The sequence below is a fragment of the Hipposideros armiger genome, unplaced genomic scaffold, assembly GCF_001890085.2.
Source record: "Hipposideros armiger isolate ML-2016 unplaced genomic scaffold, ASM189008v1 scaffold_1018, whole genome shotgun sequence".
Lineage (NCBI taxonomy): Eukaryota > Metazoa > Chordata > Mammalia > Chiroptera > Hipposideridae > Hipposideros > Hipposideros armiger.
In genome coordinates, this window is record NW_017732368.1 from 21,130 (window position 1) to 36,406 (window position 15,277).

The 15,277-nt window shown below is 45.7% G+C and overlaps 1 protein-coding gene across 2 annotated transcripts in view; it reads left to right on the forward strand.

Annotated features, from left to right (window-relative positions):
* FASTKD3 (FAST kinase domains 3) overlaps positions 1 to 7,522 on the forward strand; it is an 8,849-nt gene extending 1,327 nt beyond the window's left edge. The window contains exons 2-7 of one of the 2 annotated variants that reach the window (XM_019631608.1): positions 343 to 1,808; positions 2,417 to 2,502; positions 4,422 to 4,596; positions 5,672 to 5,741; positions 6,067 to 6,181; positions 7,196 to 7,522. In XM_019631608.1, the coding sequence (XP_019487153.1) occupies positions 377 to 1,808; positions 2,417 to 2,502; positions 4,422 to 4,596; positions 5,672 to 5,741; positions 6,067 to 6,181; positions 7,196 to 7,294 (1,977 nt within the window). In that variant the 5' untranslated portion in view covers positions 343 to 376 and the 3' untranslated portion in view covers positions 7,295 to 7,522. Of the gene's footprint in view, positions 1 to 342; positions 1,809 to 2,416; positions 2,503 to 4,421; positions 4,597 to 5,559; positions 5,742 to 6,066; positions 6,182 to 7,195 lie in introns of those variants that run through there. The other variant, XR_002122673.1, reaches the window with a different exon arrangement.
* The last annotated feature ends 7,755 nt before the right edge of the window (positions 7,523 to 15,277 follow it).

A 15,277-nucleotide genomic window follows, 5' to 3' on the forward strand; every position in this document is an offset into this window, starting at 1 on the left:
AGCCCAGCTCCAGGTTGAGCTGTTGTTCAGCATCTTAGCTGTGGAGGGCAGTGTCACTGGCCCTCATGTGTGGGATCCGAACCGGGGCCCTCTGGTGTCCCAAGCCAGTTCTTAACCATCGCGCCACTCGGCCGGCCCAATAGCGTTTTTTTATTGTTAGATGCCAGCCACTGCTAAGCTTTATGTTTGAAGGGACCCTGCACTTCTCATACTTAAATTTTAGTGGCAAATGTTTATCAATCACTTCTTTTGGGCACTCAGTCTTAGTTTTATAAGCCTTGATGTTGTCGGACGAGTCATATTCTTAATGTAGTTAACCATGTGTTTTATTCCTTAATTTAGTTACAAAATCAAGAGTCATCGTGAATCTGATGGCATGGCTTTAATTACCTTGCGGAGGAACCTTTGTCATTTATCTGATTTTCGGATACATGGCGCTCTGGCTGCTCTGAAAAGTCAACCTGTAAATCACGTTCACAAGGTAGTCGGGGAGCGTCTGGGTCCACGGTTCTCCTCACGACAACCTGAGCCTTTCAGGGTCAGGTTCCACCATGCCCGTTGTAAAGAGTTCCACTCAGAAAATGGAAATGACCTTCCTCCAGCTGGTGAGCCCGTGTTCTCTCACGATCGGGACGGTTTTGAGCAAAATCTTAAAAGCATGGACGAACAGATATTTTACAGGAGACTAAACAGCTCCGCTTCATCAGAAGAAGTGCTAAGTTTTATAAACACACTGGAGACTTTGCCTGATACAATGGCGGCGGCGGCCTTACAACGGGTTTGTGAAGTGGCACAGAAAGATGGCGAGCAGAGGCTGCCCAAGGCAGTACTAGAGAATCCCGTCTTTCAAGCTCTATGCGTTCCGTTTGAACAGGAACCCTCAAAGCTGTCAAACACTAGTTTGGTGACTGCTTTGCAAGCCCTGACACTGTTGGATGTGGGTCCCCAAAGCAACTTGTTACGGAGCCTGGTGGCGGAATGCCAGCATCGTCTCCACAGGGGTGGCCTGGAAGTCCACGGGCTTTGTGTTCTTGGAGAAAGTCTGATTCAATTGCAAGGCCCAGGCTGTGCGACACTAGACCTGATTATATATCAACTGCAAGGTGAAAACTTGGAAACCTTCCCCCCTGAGGACATTGTGGCCCTTTATAGGATACTGCAGGCATGTGCTGAAAAAGCGGACCAACACCAAACGTTTCTTAATAAGATAAACAACTTTGCCCTGTCAATAGTTTCCAACCTGAGTCCTAAGTCGATAAGCCAAGTTCTCACTGCCTTAGTGGTTCTTGATCAAACTCAGGCACTTCCTCTGGTTATAAAATTGGGAAAATACGTTGTGAGGCATATCCCTCATTTCACCAACCAAGAGCTCAGGAAGGTCTTAGAGGCTTTCATATACTTTGGGCACAATGACAGGTTTCTTACCACAGCCCTGGAGCAGCACGTGGCTTCCCTCTGTCTCACTCTGGACCCCGAGGTTGTCAGCACAGTCACGGAGTACTGCAGCCGAAAACGGATTCTTTCAGAGCCCATCCTGAATGCAGTGGCAGAAACTTTTGTTTGCCAATTGGAGAAATTCTCACCTAGTCAGATTTCTGAGTTGATTGAAGCATTTGGAAGACTCAATTATTTGCCACCAAATGCCTCTGCTTTATTTAGAAAGCTAGAAGATAGATTATTTACTCATATTAATTATTTTCCTCCCAAAACACTATTGAAACTTCTCCATTCGTGTTCGCTTATTGAATGCCATCCAGTCAACTTTATGGCCAAACTGTTCAGCCCTTATTTTCTTCAACGGCTGCTAGGTGAGTTGGTTTCAACCTTGAATTTGTGATGTTTTACACTGAGCAGTGCCTCGCCTTTCTTTTTCCTGCCATGATTACCTAAAGGAGACATCTGCAGTTGCAGGTGCTCATGTAAACGCAGAGTTAAAGAATGCTAGGACACTGCATCCGGAGAGAAAACAGTGTCGGGTGAACAGACTGCTGCCCTAGCTGAGACACCGAGGGTTCTTGTGGGACTGTGGGGGTGGCAGTGACACCAATCACAGTACTGTTATAATCTCCGTGAGACAGCCACTGTAGAACTCCTCGTTTTTATTTTGAGAAGATGGTGTTCATCTTAATTCAAGGCCACCAAATATGTCAAAACTCTGGATCTCCATAGTTAAAGGAAATTCCCACCAATTCTGCCAACGTACTTTGTCCCCCTTTATATAGTCTGTAGTTAGGAACTTGAGTTGTTAGAAGTAAGAATGAGATTGCATTGACGGCAAGTAAGAAGGCATCATTAACTGTAACATGTTCTTTCCTTAGTGTCATTTAGAAGTTCCATGTACATTCTTAATATTCTTTTCTCTCATTACAGATACCAAATGCAAACTTAACTGTGACTGGGATGCTTTTTATTTTAGGTGAAGAATCACATTTGGACAGACTGAGCCTAGCACAGCTGACCCAGCTCTTGTTAACCTCCATCCTAGAATGCCCGTTCTATAAGGTAAAAGCACAAACTGTGTCGCTTTAGTTGCCTGTGGGGGAGGTTTTCTTTGGCCCCTCCCTGCCCTTCAACATCTTTTCAGCTCCCTCTCTTTCGATCTGTCTCAGAAACTTCACCAGAAACCAGAACTTTCATTCACTTGGGGTTAGTGACCACCAGAGAGCCCTTTCTTTGATAAATCGACCCCACTTCTGCTTCCTTGTCCTTGAAGGGCCTGCTTCCTGCTGTGTAAGATTTGGAAGTTTTTATCAAGTGCAGCGGGCATAGGAGTCAGTCCTTGAGATCACGCTGAGGGCTTTAGCCTTCCGGTACCTGTCAGGTGCGACCTTGACTGGACTGAACACATGGCACAGCACCGCGTACGCTTCTAGGCCAAGCCAGCAATTGCCCTCTGGTCTGATAAGTTTAGTGGACGTGGAGTTTGTGCGTCCATCAAGTTCTCCTAACGTTATCCTGCACCTGGTTTCGTGTCAGAGGTAGTGTCTCCAGGTGCGCATCTCCCCGCCTCGTCCTCCGAACTTGATTGAACCAGTTTGAAAAGTTGCTCATCCAGGTTGTCTCTCCAGGGGGTGGGACAAAGTACAATTTGCTTTTATGCCCAACACATCGTGGACGTTCCTCAGGTAACACGTCAAGATCCAACGCGTTCTTCTTAGGAATGGCATGGTAGCTCCTGGTATTTAATCACTGCTGATGAAGTTCAGGTTTTTCCGATATTTGACTTTGTCAGCAGCCCTGTGACAAATATCCTTGCGTATCCTTTCATATTGAAGCCTTTTGGGTTTTTTCTTAATCTAGAGGCTAGATTTCTGAAAGTGGGATGACTGGATTTTTGATAAATACCAACAGATGTTTTTTACCCTAAGACTTGTGGATGCCACGTTTCCCCAGCAATGAATGGAGGTGGCCCTGCCCCTCCCACTTCATTGCATCGTGCTATTAGTCACTTTAAGTTTGTCATTCAACTCAGTGAAAAAGTACCATACCATGCCACATGCTTAAATTGTATTTTAATGAGTAACAATGAAGTTAAGCACCTTTTCAAATGCTTATTGGTCATTTACATCTGCTGTCCGTTGCCTTTCTACCTCCTAACTTATTTCTCTTGCATTGTTTGGCTTTTTTTACCCCCTGTAACTCATTATAAAACAGAGGTATTAAATATTATGTATATTGCACTTACTTCCAGCTTGTAGTTTTTATTTTTTGGTATAATACCATGCTTTTTGCTGTACAGAAATTTTTAAATTTTCTATAGTCAGATCTATCCGCCTGGTATGGCTTCTGGGTTTCCTAGCTTGCTTAAGAATATCTTATCATTCTTAAGGTAATATAAATATTTTACCAAATTTTAAAAATTACTATTTTTCTTACTATAATTAGATCTTTAATCTACCTGTAATTGATTATAGTCTGTGATGGGATAACTTTAATTTAGTTCTTTTCCACATGGATAACCCAATTGCTACCACTATATATTACACAAGTATTTCTTTCTTACTCAATTGAAATGTCACCTTTATCGCATTTTCTACTATTGAAATTTTAGTTGCGTGTCCTTAAGGCCCTTAAAGTGATTCTAAGAGCTCCAACGTTGTTTCTTAAACTGTTATAACATTGATTTCCTTCTTTCTTTTTCTTCCTTCCTTTCTCCTCTCCCTGCCTTTTCTTTCTCTCTCTCTATCCTATGGTGATCATTGACTACTACTCAGGCACATTTAAAAGATATTTTGAACGATTGCACTTGAACTATAATGACTATTTTGCATTGTCATTTTGAGAAAGGTGTTTGTCCTAAGGCCTGGAAATGTATCTTGCCTATAAAGGAATTTTGATCAACTTTTACCCTCAGGTAGCTTCGCCTTCTTTTCTGGCTTTGTCACCTTACTTTTCTTTCTGTTTGCACATACGATTTTTAGGGTCCAAAACTTCTTCCTAAATACCAAGTGAAGTCATTTCTCACGCCGTGCTGTTCCCTGGAGACGCCTGTGGATTTCCAGCTGTATAAGTTTGTGATGAGTGGCCTGATTGACTCTTTAGGAGCAAGACAGTATTTTGCTTCCAAAGTGCTGACGCCATATTGCTACACGATAGGTAAGCAGGAGGGAGGTCTGTTGTTGACTAAACCTTGGCGTGCGTGCATTCTCATGTGGAGTGTGTGGGACTTAGGAGCCACCGAAGGCCTGGTGAGCAGCTGGGCTGCAGAGTCCAAACGGTCTGGGCCCGTGCGGCAGCCATGTCGTCGCAGAACGCTCTGCGCAGGCTTTCCCCTCCTGTGCCGCATCGTACCTGTAAGCTGGGAGTGGAGGAATGGCGACCTCTAAGACTTGTGTAGGGGTACATGAAACAGTGTGGACTCATACCTGGAACATAGTAAATGCTCGGCAATTGTAGCTGCTGTGATACTCAGCGGTGTCCAAGAGTTTACATTCTAATTAATTAAATTGTTTGAAAAATTTCAACTTCGGTTCCTGGTTGCCCTGGCCACACTTCAGGTGCTCAGTAGCTGCTGGTGGCTTGTGGCTGCCATATTGGACAGCTCGGGTATAAATATTTCTGTCACCACAGTTCTATGGGACAGCGCTGACTAGCGTCCAAGACCTTCTACCCTTACAATTTTTTAAAATTGATGAGTAAAAGCAAATCAGCTCAAAGAAGACAGTGTTTTGTGGGCTTCAGGTGGTCACATCTCACTCCCTCCTTTATGGGCTCTAGGACAAAAGGCACAGAACACCAGAGGGCAGGAAGGGGAGTCTGCCCATGCATGGGGACCACGTGTCGGGGTGCAGGGTGCTGTCCTACCCTGGCGGCCTGGGAGCTCCTGTGATGAAAGGTTCTAGGTGCACAGGCGTCTAGCTCAGCTTACCTTAAAGAACTGTCTTCACTGCCTGGATTGAGGGGTTCAGCTGTGTGCACGGTCCTGCACACCCTACGTGACCTGCGAACCCACTCCCGCTTTGTGTAATTGAGCCTTCTTGGTTTAAGGCTGACTTGGCTGAGCACAGACCCGTTGAATGAAACTTCTGACTGTTGTCTGGTGTGGTCCTTACGTTGCAGCCTTCAGGCGCCTGGTAAGCGCCGTGTGGAGGAAGCACAGCAGGACGAGGAGGAAAGGAAGGTAGTGTTTGTGAGGTGATCACACGAAGGATTTCTCCTCTTTTCTCACCAGATGTTGAAATTAAATTAGATGAAGAAGGATTTGTATTACCATTTACAGTTAATGAAGATGTACATAAAAGGTAAGGAAAACTTGTGGATTATGTTGTAAGTCTTATTGAAGTTAATAAACAATGATGTTTTCTTAGGAAAGCAGGAATAATAGACATGATTCTGGAAATTAAAACACTACTTTGCAGCATACCACTTTTAGAAATGCCTTGTAACATTTTATGAACCGCAATAAAATTGAGTGCTTTTTCAACCATTAAAGGATACACAGTCATAATTCATTTGAAAATAGCATTGGCAAATAGGAATAAGCAAATCCCAAATAAACTCTGGCAACTAAAAATATATAAGTATATTGTGTTGTTTTAAAAACTAAGTTTCTCTCTGATTTTTCAGGGTAGCACTGTGTATTGATGGTCCAAACAGATTTTGTTTGAATAGCAAACATTTACTGGGAAAGGAAGCAATCAAGCAAAGACACCTACGCTTACTGGGTTATAAGGTTGTTCAGGTATGTTGTTTTTGTTTTTGTTGTTTTTCCCCCAAAAGCAGTAGTTCAGGTTCACTCTTTCCAGGGTACTAAGTGGTCGGCCAGCCCTAAGGATCAAGAATTTAAATGCCAACTTTATTAATTAAGCCTAAATCTCTCGATTTATATTTTGAAACACAGAACTTTCAAATCTCAGTTTTTCCAAAAGTGGGGAATCCCTGTGTTCTCTGTAAGCTCTGCTTAAGTATGTTTAGATTACTGAATTCTTGGAAAGTCTGTTGTATCTTAGTTTCTCCAATTTAATAAATAAAAATGGACAAGACAGCCCATTAAAACTAGGATCTTCATAAAACACTTAACGTTGAAGACCTTATTTGTGTTTACGTCGTAAATCACGTAAGGTCTTCTGCGAGGAGCCCAGTGGGTGCCCGTGGAGCCTCCCAGTGCCCTAGGCCGTACACCAGTCTGCCCTCTGCTTTCCCGTCTGGGTGCCTTTCCACTTCATCGGCACAGCCCCAGATGGATTTTCTAGAACCAATTGTCCTGGTGTGTGCTCAGAAGCCTTCACTGTGTTGCTTACAGGACCAGGTGGAGGCTCCTTTGCATCTGTCTGTCCCAGGCCCTCGCTCCAGCCCAGTGGTCACTTCCCGTCCCCGCCCCCTCTGTCCCCTGCACTCCCTCGCCTTTCTCCTATGCCCAGCTGCCTCTGCCACCACACTGGTCTCCAGCACCCCGAGTATCTCACTTCTGCTCATTCATCAGCTCCCAGCTCAAGGCTGCGTTTCACTCTAATCTGGCAATACCAGAGCACCAGTTTTCTTTGCATACTCTGCTTTGTATTTGCTGAGCCCCTGCTATGTGCCAGGTGCTGCTGCTGGCACTGGGCCTACGGGATGAGAGAGCTGGCATGCTCTTTGCCCTCCGGGAGCTTACCTTCTGCCATGGCGGAGGGTGCGAGACACAAGCAAGTAACCAAAAACCCAGTGGAAAGTCCGACTATGGAGTAGGACTAATTTTCTTTTCCTCCCTTTACAGATCCCGTATTATGAGATTGAGACGCTAAAGTCAAGACTTGAATTGGTGGAATATTTACAAAGAAAACTGTTTTCTCAGAACGCTGGCATTTGTTGGTAGCAAGGAATACTGGCCTCAGAACTCATATCATGAAAGAAATTGTGTTTTCATGGACTCAGTATGAGAAAAAGAATGTACTTTGTGAATTAGCTATTTGTTTATGGACTTGTGATCAGGAAACGGGTTATAGTTTACCTTATACCATGCATACAATTATTGGTGGAAAACTTAAAATTTGTATTAAATTTTTATTTAATACAAGTATCATATTTTTATACAATAAACAATCGGTCAAGTATAATAAATTATGTAATGAGTGTTATTTTAAAATCTTGTGTCTTGTAAGAATTATCTAACTGGAAATATGCTTTTGTTTCCTCTTCTAACAAATGTAAGGAAGAAATTTTACCTCCCATGTCCTTTATATATTTTTTAAACTAAGTAATATATGGTCAGGAGGAGGAGTGATGAAAAACACACTAGTCCTTTAGATATCAACAGATAGAATTATGCAGAAATAACCCTTTAGTAGGAAAATATTTTATAGTATGGGAGCTTTTATTGTCTTTGTTTCAATAAAGGTATAAAGACATGACAAAACTTAGGTAGGGCTTTTGGGGGCTGTTTGGGGGGAGAAGCTTCTGAGCTTTCACTCGAGTGGACGGCACTGTCTTTAGTTCACTGTAGACGCTTCGGTGTCCTGTCACGGTCAGGTGCAGATTTCCGGGAGACAGGACAAGGAGGCAGCCCTCGTGAGGGCTCTGGAGTGGGACCCTGGTTCTCCCACCAGCCAGTTCTGTGACTTTGGGCAAGGAGACAGGCCACGCTGAATCGTCACTCACTGTCCAACCCCATTTCCAGCACTTGAGCGTAACGCTGTGTGAGCCTTCCGAATGAGGGGGGTCCCCCTTCCACAGACAGTGGGCGGCCCAGAGAGGAGGGGTGTTCTAGACAGAATGTCATGCCTCGCGGGTGGTGCGTGAGATTGAAAGCTGGTCCTAAGCAGCGGACCCGAGTGGCTAAGAATCCAGCCTGGTCTGATTCCTAGCTCGGCCACGGGCGGAGCACCCGTGCGCCTGTTTCCTCGGGGATAATAAGTGATGACAGGGCTGTGAATAGTTCCCTAGGACTGCCACAACAAGGTACCAAACAATGGGCGGCTTAAAACAACAAATGTATTTTCTCACAGTTCTGGGGGTTAGAAGTCCAAAATCAGGGTGGCTGCAGGGCCGTGCACGCCATCTCTGCCCCTCACGTGGCCGGCTTCCCTGTGTGTGTGTGTGTGTGTGTGTCTGTCTGTCTGTCTGCACACCAACCACAGGGCATTAGGTCTCACCCTAATGACCTCATCCTGATTAAATCTGCAAAGACCCCATGTCCAAATAAGGTCACATTCATAGGTACTGGGGGTTAGGATTTAAATGTAGCTTTTGGAGGGGACACAATTCAACCCGTAACAGGTTGAAATGAATATTATTGTTAATGAGTATAAAGCATTTAGAAAACTGCCTGCAGAGTAAGCACACAATCTATGTAGCTACCATTGGTCTGAATTTCTACCCCATTAAGCAATATACGAGGTGTGATCAAACAGTATGGTGAGGGCCGGCCGAGTGGCGCGTTGGTTGAGAGCTGGCTTGGGACACCAGAGGGCCCCGGTTCGGATCCCACATATGAGGGCCAGTGGCACTGCCCTCCACAGCTAAGATGCTGAACAACAGCTCAACCTGGAGCTGGGCTGCCGTGAGTTGCCGGCGATGGTGTAGGCTGCAGCCCCTGTGGCAGTGGGTTGCCATGGGCTACCGTGTGTAGCCAGCAGCCAGCGTGAGCGGCCAGCAGCCGCTGTGAGCGGCCATCCAGAAGCCGGCGACTGATCTGCCTCACCCGGGAAGAGCGCAATGATGGTGCCAACTTGGGCCAGTGAAGCAACGTCCTCCACAACTAGACTGAAGAACAAAATGACAGCAACTTGTCTGTACACCTTCCCCTGATTCCCCTGGGCTGTTCCCATCCCCCAATTCCCCAATAAAAATCTTTAAAACAAAAAAAACAGTATGGTGAATGTTTAAATAAAAAAATTGATTACGGGGACCTGCCGAGTAGCTCAGTTGGTTAAGAGCACGAGCTCTGAGCAACAGAGTCACCGGTTCAATTCCCACATGGGCCAGTGAGCTGTCAACAGGATGGTTCAGCTGGTGAGAGCACGTGTTCCTAAAAACAAGGCTGCTGGTTTGACTCCCGCATGGGATGGTGGGCTATGCCCACCCACAACTAAGATTGAACACAGCACCTTGAGCTGAGTGGCCACACGCTGCGTATGAGCAGCTGGATGGTGACTGGACTTGGAGCTGAGCTAGCTACGCCCTCCACTTAAGACTGAAGGACAACAACTTGGCTGTTCCCCTTCCCCAGTTCCCAAACACTGTTTCCTTTCCCCAACTCCCCAATAAAATCTTTCAAAAAAATTGATTACACTAAAAGACATTGCCATTAATCCTCCTCAAACTACTCCCCCTCACTTCCAACACACTCATATCATCCTTCTTGCCACTTTCTGAAGCAGTTCTGGAAGCCCTCTTTCGTGATTGCACTGTTGTGGCTACCTCGATGTCAATCCCTTTTACTTTGGGGAAGAGCCAGAAGTCGCATGATGCCAGATCCGGTGAATAAGGTGGATGAGGACACACCGTAATGATTTTGACAGAAATTGCCATACACCAGAAGTGATGTGGGACATAGAGCGTTGTCATGATGGAGGATGACTTACAGCACACTTTAAAACATACCTTCTCTCAACTGTAGCTCACACCTGACTGACTGCACTGAACAAGCTGAAACTTGTCACATGCTGTTACTAAGGTTTGATGCACCGCTTCCCATATTGAAGATCCCTGCCTTTCCGTTGCATGGCACTCGGCAGCAGCACTCACCATCTTTTGTGATCACAACGGAAAGGCTCCGTGTCACATCACTTCTGGTACGGCAATTTCTGTCACATAAAAACATTACAGTGTGTCCTCATCCACCTTATTCACCGGATCTGGCATCATGCGACTTCTGGCTCTTCCCCAACATCAAAATGACCATGAAAGGAAAACGTTTTGAATCGATTCAGGACATCGAGGCAGCCACGTCAGCACAACTGAAGACACTCAGGAAAGAGGACTTCCAGAACTGCTTCAGAAAGTGGCAAGAACGATGGGACGAGTGTGTTAGAAGTGAGGGGGGGTATTTTGAGGGGGATTCATGGCAATGTGTCTTTTACTGTAATAAGTTTTGTTTTTAATTTATTTAAACATTCACCATATGTTTTGTTCACGCCTCATACTACACTTGACCTTTTTGGGTCTGCTGATTTTTAAAACAGGAAATGGGGACTAGATGAGCTCTGAGATCATTCTTTAAGTTATGCCTCGAATCAGAGAAGGAAGAGATGGTAGCAAACGGAGACTGACGAGGAGAGAGGTGCCGGACTCTGCTGTGTCCCTGTGCTCAGCTGACCTTGCCACTCACTCCCTCCCCAGCCTCTAGGCCAACCTCATGGCACCATTCGCCCCCCGCCCGTGACTCAACGCCTCCTTGGGCAGGAAACACCCCTGAGATGTGAAGTAAACAGCTTTCAGTTGAAAGAGGGGAGAGAGACCTAACTAAACAGCCACGCCGCAGGTAACGAGAGGCAGTTGCAAATGCTAAGAAGCACAGCCTACCATGTTCTTCCTCCACCTTTCCATCATGACCTTTTTTCCTGGTTGCTCTAATCGGAATCAGACATGGCTCCCTCTGCACGCCTGGTTCCTTCCTCCGTGGAGCCTTTGTCCTGTTTGGCTGTCCCCAAACCCCCTTCCTTCATTCACCAAACATTCATTAAACAGCTCCAACAATGCTGGGCGCCCACTAAGCGCTGGAGCTCCAGAGGGAAGCAGACAAGAGTCCCTGCCCGGAGGGGCTAGGAGTCGGGTGGGAAAAAGAATGAGATGATGACAGCGATGCGCTGCGTTCCTGAACACGCAACACGTGGGGACTGAGCGAGGCTTCTGGTCGAGGTCTGTGAGCTGTGTTTACAAGGAAGGAAGAAGGGTTTGTGTGGTGGGAGTTTTCAGGCCATCGTGTGGCCAGAGCCCCCAGCGCAAAGCACACTGGGTAGTCACAGGAAAGGCAGCCAGACCTAACTCTGGGTCTGTTTGCTATTGCAAAGCAAATTCTTATCCTGAAAATGTGAATATTGCAAAAATAATTTAGGCTAATAAATAGAGACGTATAAGGTTGCTGGTTTCACCAGCTGAAACGAGTTTGACAAGCCCTGTCAGATTATAACGCCAAGTCCTTACACACTGAATTCTCGGGTCGGTGGATTTGAATGTGTGCACAAGTGATGTGACGGCTGGTTGAAATGACATACCCAGTCTGGTGGCTCTTGGGACCATAAATTGATGATGTTTTCGAACAAGGTTTAATACTGCTGCAGTTTTTCAGAAGTAAGAGAAAAGAAAGGAAAAAAGGTAAAATTGGTGGGGAAAAATTGTTTTAACTTGCAAGCATAACCCCTGAAGCACAGTGATAGTCTTCATGCCTGCCACTAGGGGGCAGCAAAGATTAGAACATTGGGGAGCTTTAGCCCCGAAAAAGTGACGATCCCTGGAGAGGGGTGGTGGTGGTGTGTGTGTGTGGCGGGGAGCAGAGCTGTGGAACAATCAGTGACACTTCTCCCTGAACAAGACAGCACTTTGCCTGACCCAGGCCTGGACAGGAAAGGGCCAATGGTGTGCTGGGATGGAGCGATGCCTGCTGAGTGGGGGCTCCTTGAATACCAGGGTCCCACCTTCCGAATCTTTGTATGCCTGGGTGCTTAGGAAGGCCTGGGGAACATCTGTTAGGTGGCAGAAAGAACAGGAAGGAGCAGAATTCGGCATATTTGATAGACTTCTGGGAACACAAGGAAAGAGTTCCCTCTGAAAAGCTACACCCACTGGAAGACTGTACAGACAACGGAGGGATGTGGGCTCCCTGGTGGTGAAGGAGGCGAATCAGCCTCCAAAGGCTGCGATTTCCCCAAGCTGGAAACATCGCAGGCCCATGTGGAGTCTAAAGGCTTTGAGGAGAGTGAAATGAGGCACACCTTGCAAACTACCGGCCAGCATCGGGGAAACAGTCAATGCCCAGGAAGCCGGTGGTCTATTGTCACACCAGTACACGTGTTGTGCGGCAGTCGCCATTGAACTTCACAGCAGCGCGTGGTGAGGGTGCCTGTCAGGAGTGCTCTGCAAGGAGGAACACGACTGACTCCCGCTCCTTACGACTCCTGGGGGTGCCATGGGCACCGTGGCACCTGCTTTTGTTAATTAGCACAGGACATCGTGCTGGGAAACCTGTTCTTGAAATCCTATTGGTGGAAGGATGAGACATCCCTCCACTGCCTACAGGACCTGAGTCTCATGGGCCACTGTCACCCAGAGAAGTCACCTCAATTTCAACCCGATGCAGAGCTGCAACTCACGGGGTCTGTGTACTATCCCGCACTTATCTTACCTTTGAGGATCCTTAGGTTGGCTTCTCAGGCCAGGCCGAATATTAACCCTTTTAGGCACATATTTGCTCTGCTGAGAGTCTGACCAACCAAGTTCGCTCAATTCCACCCCCGTCCACCCAGTGTCCCTCTCGGCTTGGTGGGCTCTCTCTTGGTTCCTTTGCTCTGCTGTCTCCCTTGCCACAATCAATAAGCCTAACTTTTGGTTGGTATTCTCCAACTGCTGGGGTTCCTCATGAGAAATTTTGCCTGAATATACTTGTAATTCCACTTCAGAAAAACAACGAACCATCCCCCAATCCCTCCCACAGTCCCTGGGTTACAGGGCATGCTACTGGTGGCATGATATTTTGGGTCCTGATGTTTTGGGTCCTGATGTTTATAAGAAACAATATCTCTTAATAACGCTACTGTAACTTTGATTATGGAAAACTCTGAACACACATAAAAGAGAAACAATAATATAATGAATCCACATGAGTCTTTTTATTTGGCATGAAAAGTTACCAACACTTTCCACTCATGTTCCATCTATTCTTTTCTTTTTCCTTTTATCCCCACCTCCCTATTTTTTGGAATGTTTGTAGAACAATCCAAGCTATAGCATGCTTTTATTCTAAATACTTCAGTATGCATCCATAACCAATACATTTTTTCTTTTTTAACTATTCTGCCATTATTACAGCCAACAAAATAATTATTCCCTATGATCATGTTCTGCATTTCCCATGTCTCAAAAATAATTAACTGTTGGCTTGAATTGGGACCCAAATGAAGTACACATATTACTTTTAGATGTTCTACCACATAAGTCTTGAGTCTCTTCTGTCTGTAAATGCACCCTTCCCCCACCTAGTTTCCCTGTCTTTTACTTACTGGAGAAATTAGGTCAGTTGCCCTGTAAAATGTCCCACATGACTGATTTGGTGTTATCTAACTTGTTCCTCTATCTGCTGTATTTCTTGTTAAACTTACTTAGATTCAGCTGAAATATTTTCGGCAAGGACGCTCAGAGGTGATGCTATGTATTTGCTTTGCATCACACCATGTCCAAATGTCCCCTTAGTGACACTCATGAAGACTCATCAGTGGGTTCTGGATTACCAGCCTGACCCACCCATTATACAGCCCCCATCACACTTTGAGCTAACGGTTTTAGCATCTGTTGATGATGGTTGCCTAGATCCCTTTTCTACTACATAGGTGTTAAAATAAAGACTTCCTAATTCCATCATTCCTTCTACTCTCATTAGCTTGTATTTGTCTATAAAGAATCTTCTCCTATCAACTATTTGTGTGCCCCCAGATAAGGTTTATACAGAAAGAAACAATTGTTTCTTTTGTTGTATTAATTTTTAGAACAAAAAGTTGGTGTTCTGGTCAGTTTTTCTTTTTTTGTTTTGTTTTAGAGTATTTATGAACTCATAAATATTTATATGTTTGATGTGCTTACATCCAGTATAGTCATCTTTTTGATGCTTTAATTGTCCCAATGAGCCACTTATGGGTAAAACCTGGTAACAAACAGGCTTTCTAAATCAGCTAACAAGACCCATGCCTTTTCATGAGGGAAGAGGCACAGGATGAGGTAAAGGCATATCCAATGCCACCAAGGACCACTGCCCATGCCCACCATCTGGGTAAGGTGGTTAGGAGGACAGGCAGTGGTTCCCTTGTTCCAGGAGCCAGGGTCGTGCTGTTATTCTCACTGCTAAACAGCACTGACACTGAGGGGGGTGTGGAAACCAGCGCAGGTGGGGTACCTGGGCTTGCAGGAGCGCTAGTCATAACCCTGAGTTCATGGTGCCCTTTATGTTTGCTGCATACACAGACGGGAAAGTCTCCTTCTAGCTAGTTACAAAAGCATGTGTTTTTATACATCCATTTCTTGTACTCAACCATCATCAATGAGTTTTCAGCCAAGAGAACAGAGGTATTGAATCAGCATTCAGACAGAGACACAGCATAACCACGTTCACAGAGGGTCGGAGCAGCTGAGTTTTGCCAGATTTTGTATCACGCTGATTTAATTCCCGGAAGGTTTACATCTGCACTGGGCCAAATCACACGTGGCCACCAAGGACCTAAAATTCACTACTGCCACATGTTGAAATGATACTGTTTTGAACATACCGAGTTAAATAAACATTATTAGAATTAACTTTACCTGTGTCTTTCTACCTTCTTAGTGTGGTTACGAGAAAGTTGTTAATTGCCTGTATGGCTCTCACTACATTCCTGTTGGGCGGCGCCGCCTTAGCCCCTCTGTGTTACTTATCCTTTTCCATCGCCTGTCTTCGCCACCAGACTGTAAGCTCCACGCGGACACGCAGTGGGTGCGCGGTCACCTGCTGCCCAACGAATGGTCCCCGAGTGAACGAACTCACCCAGCACGGGGAAAGTAAGTAGCTTGGAAAGTGCTGACCCTCGACGTTTCTCCCATCCGGGACCCCCGACGCAGGTGCTTTAGTAGCTGGAGCTCCGCCCCCAGACGCAAAACGTAGGGAAGGCCCGGGGTG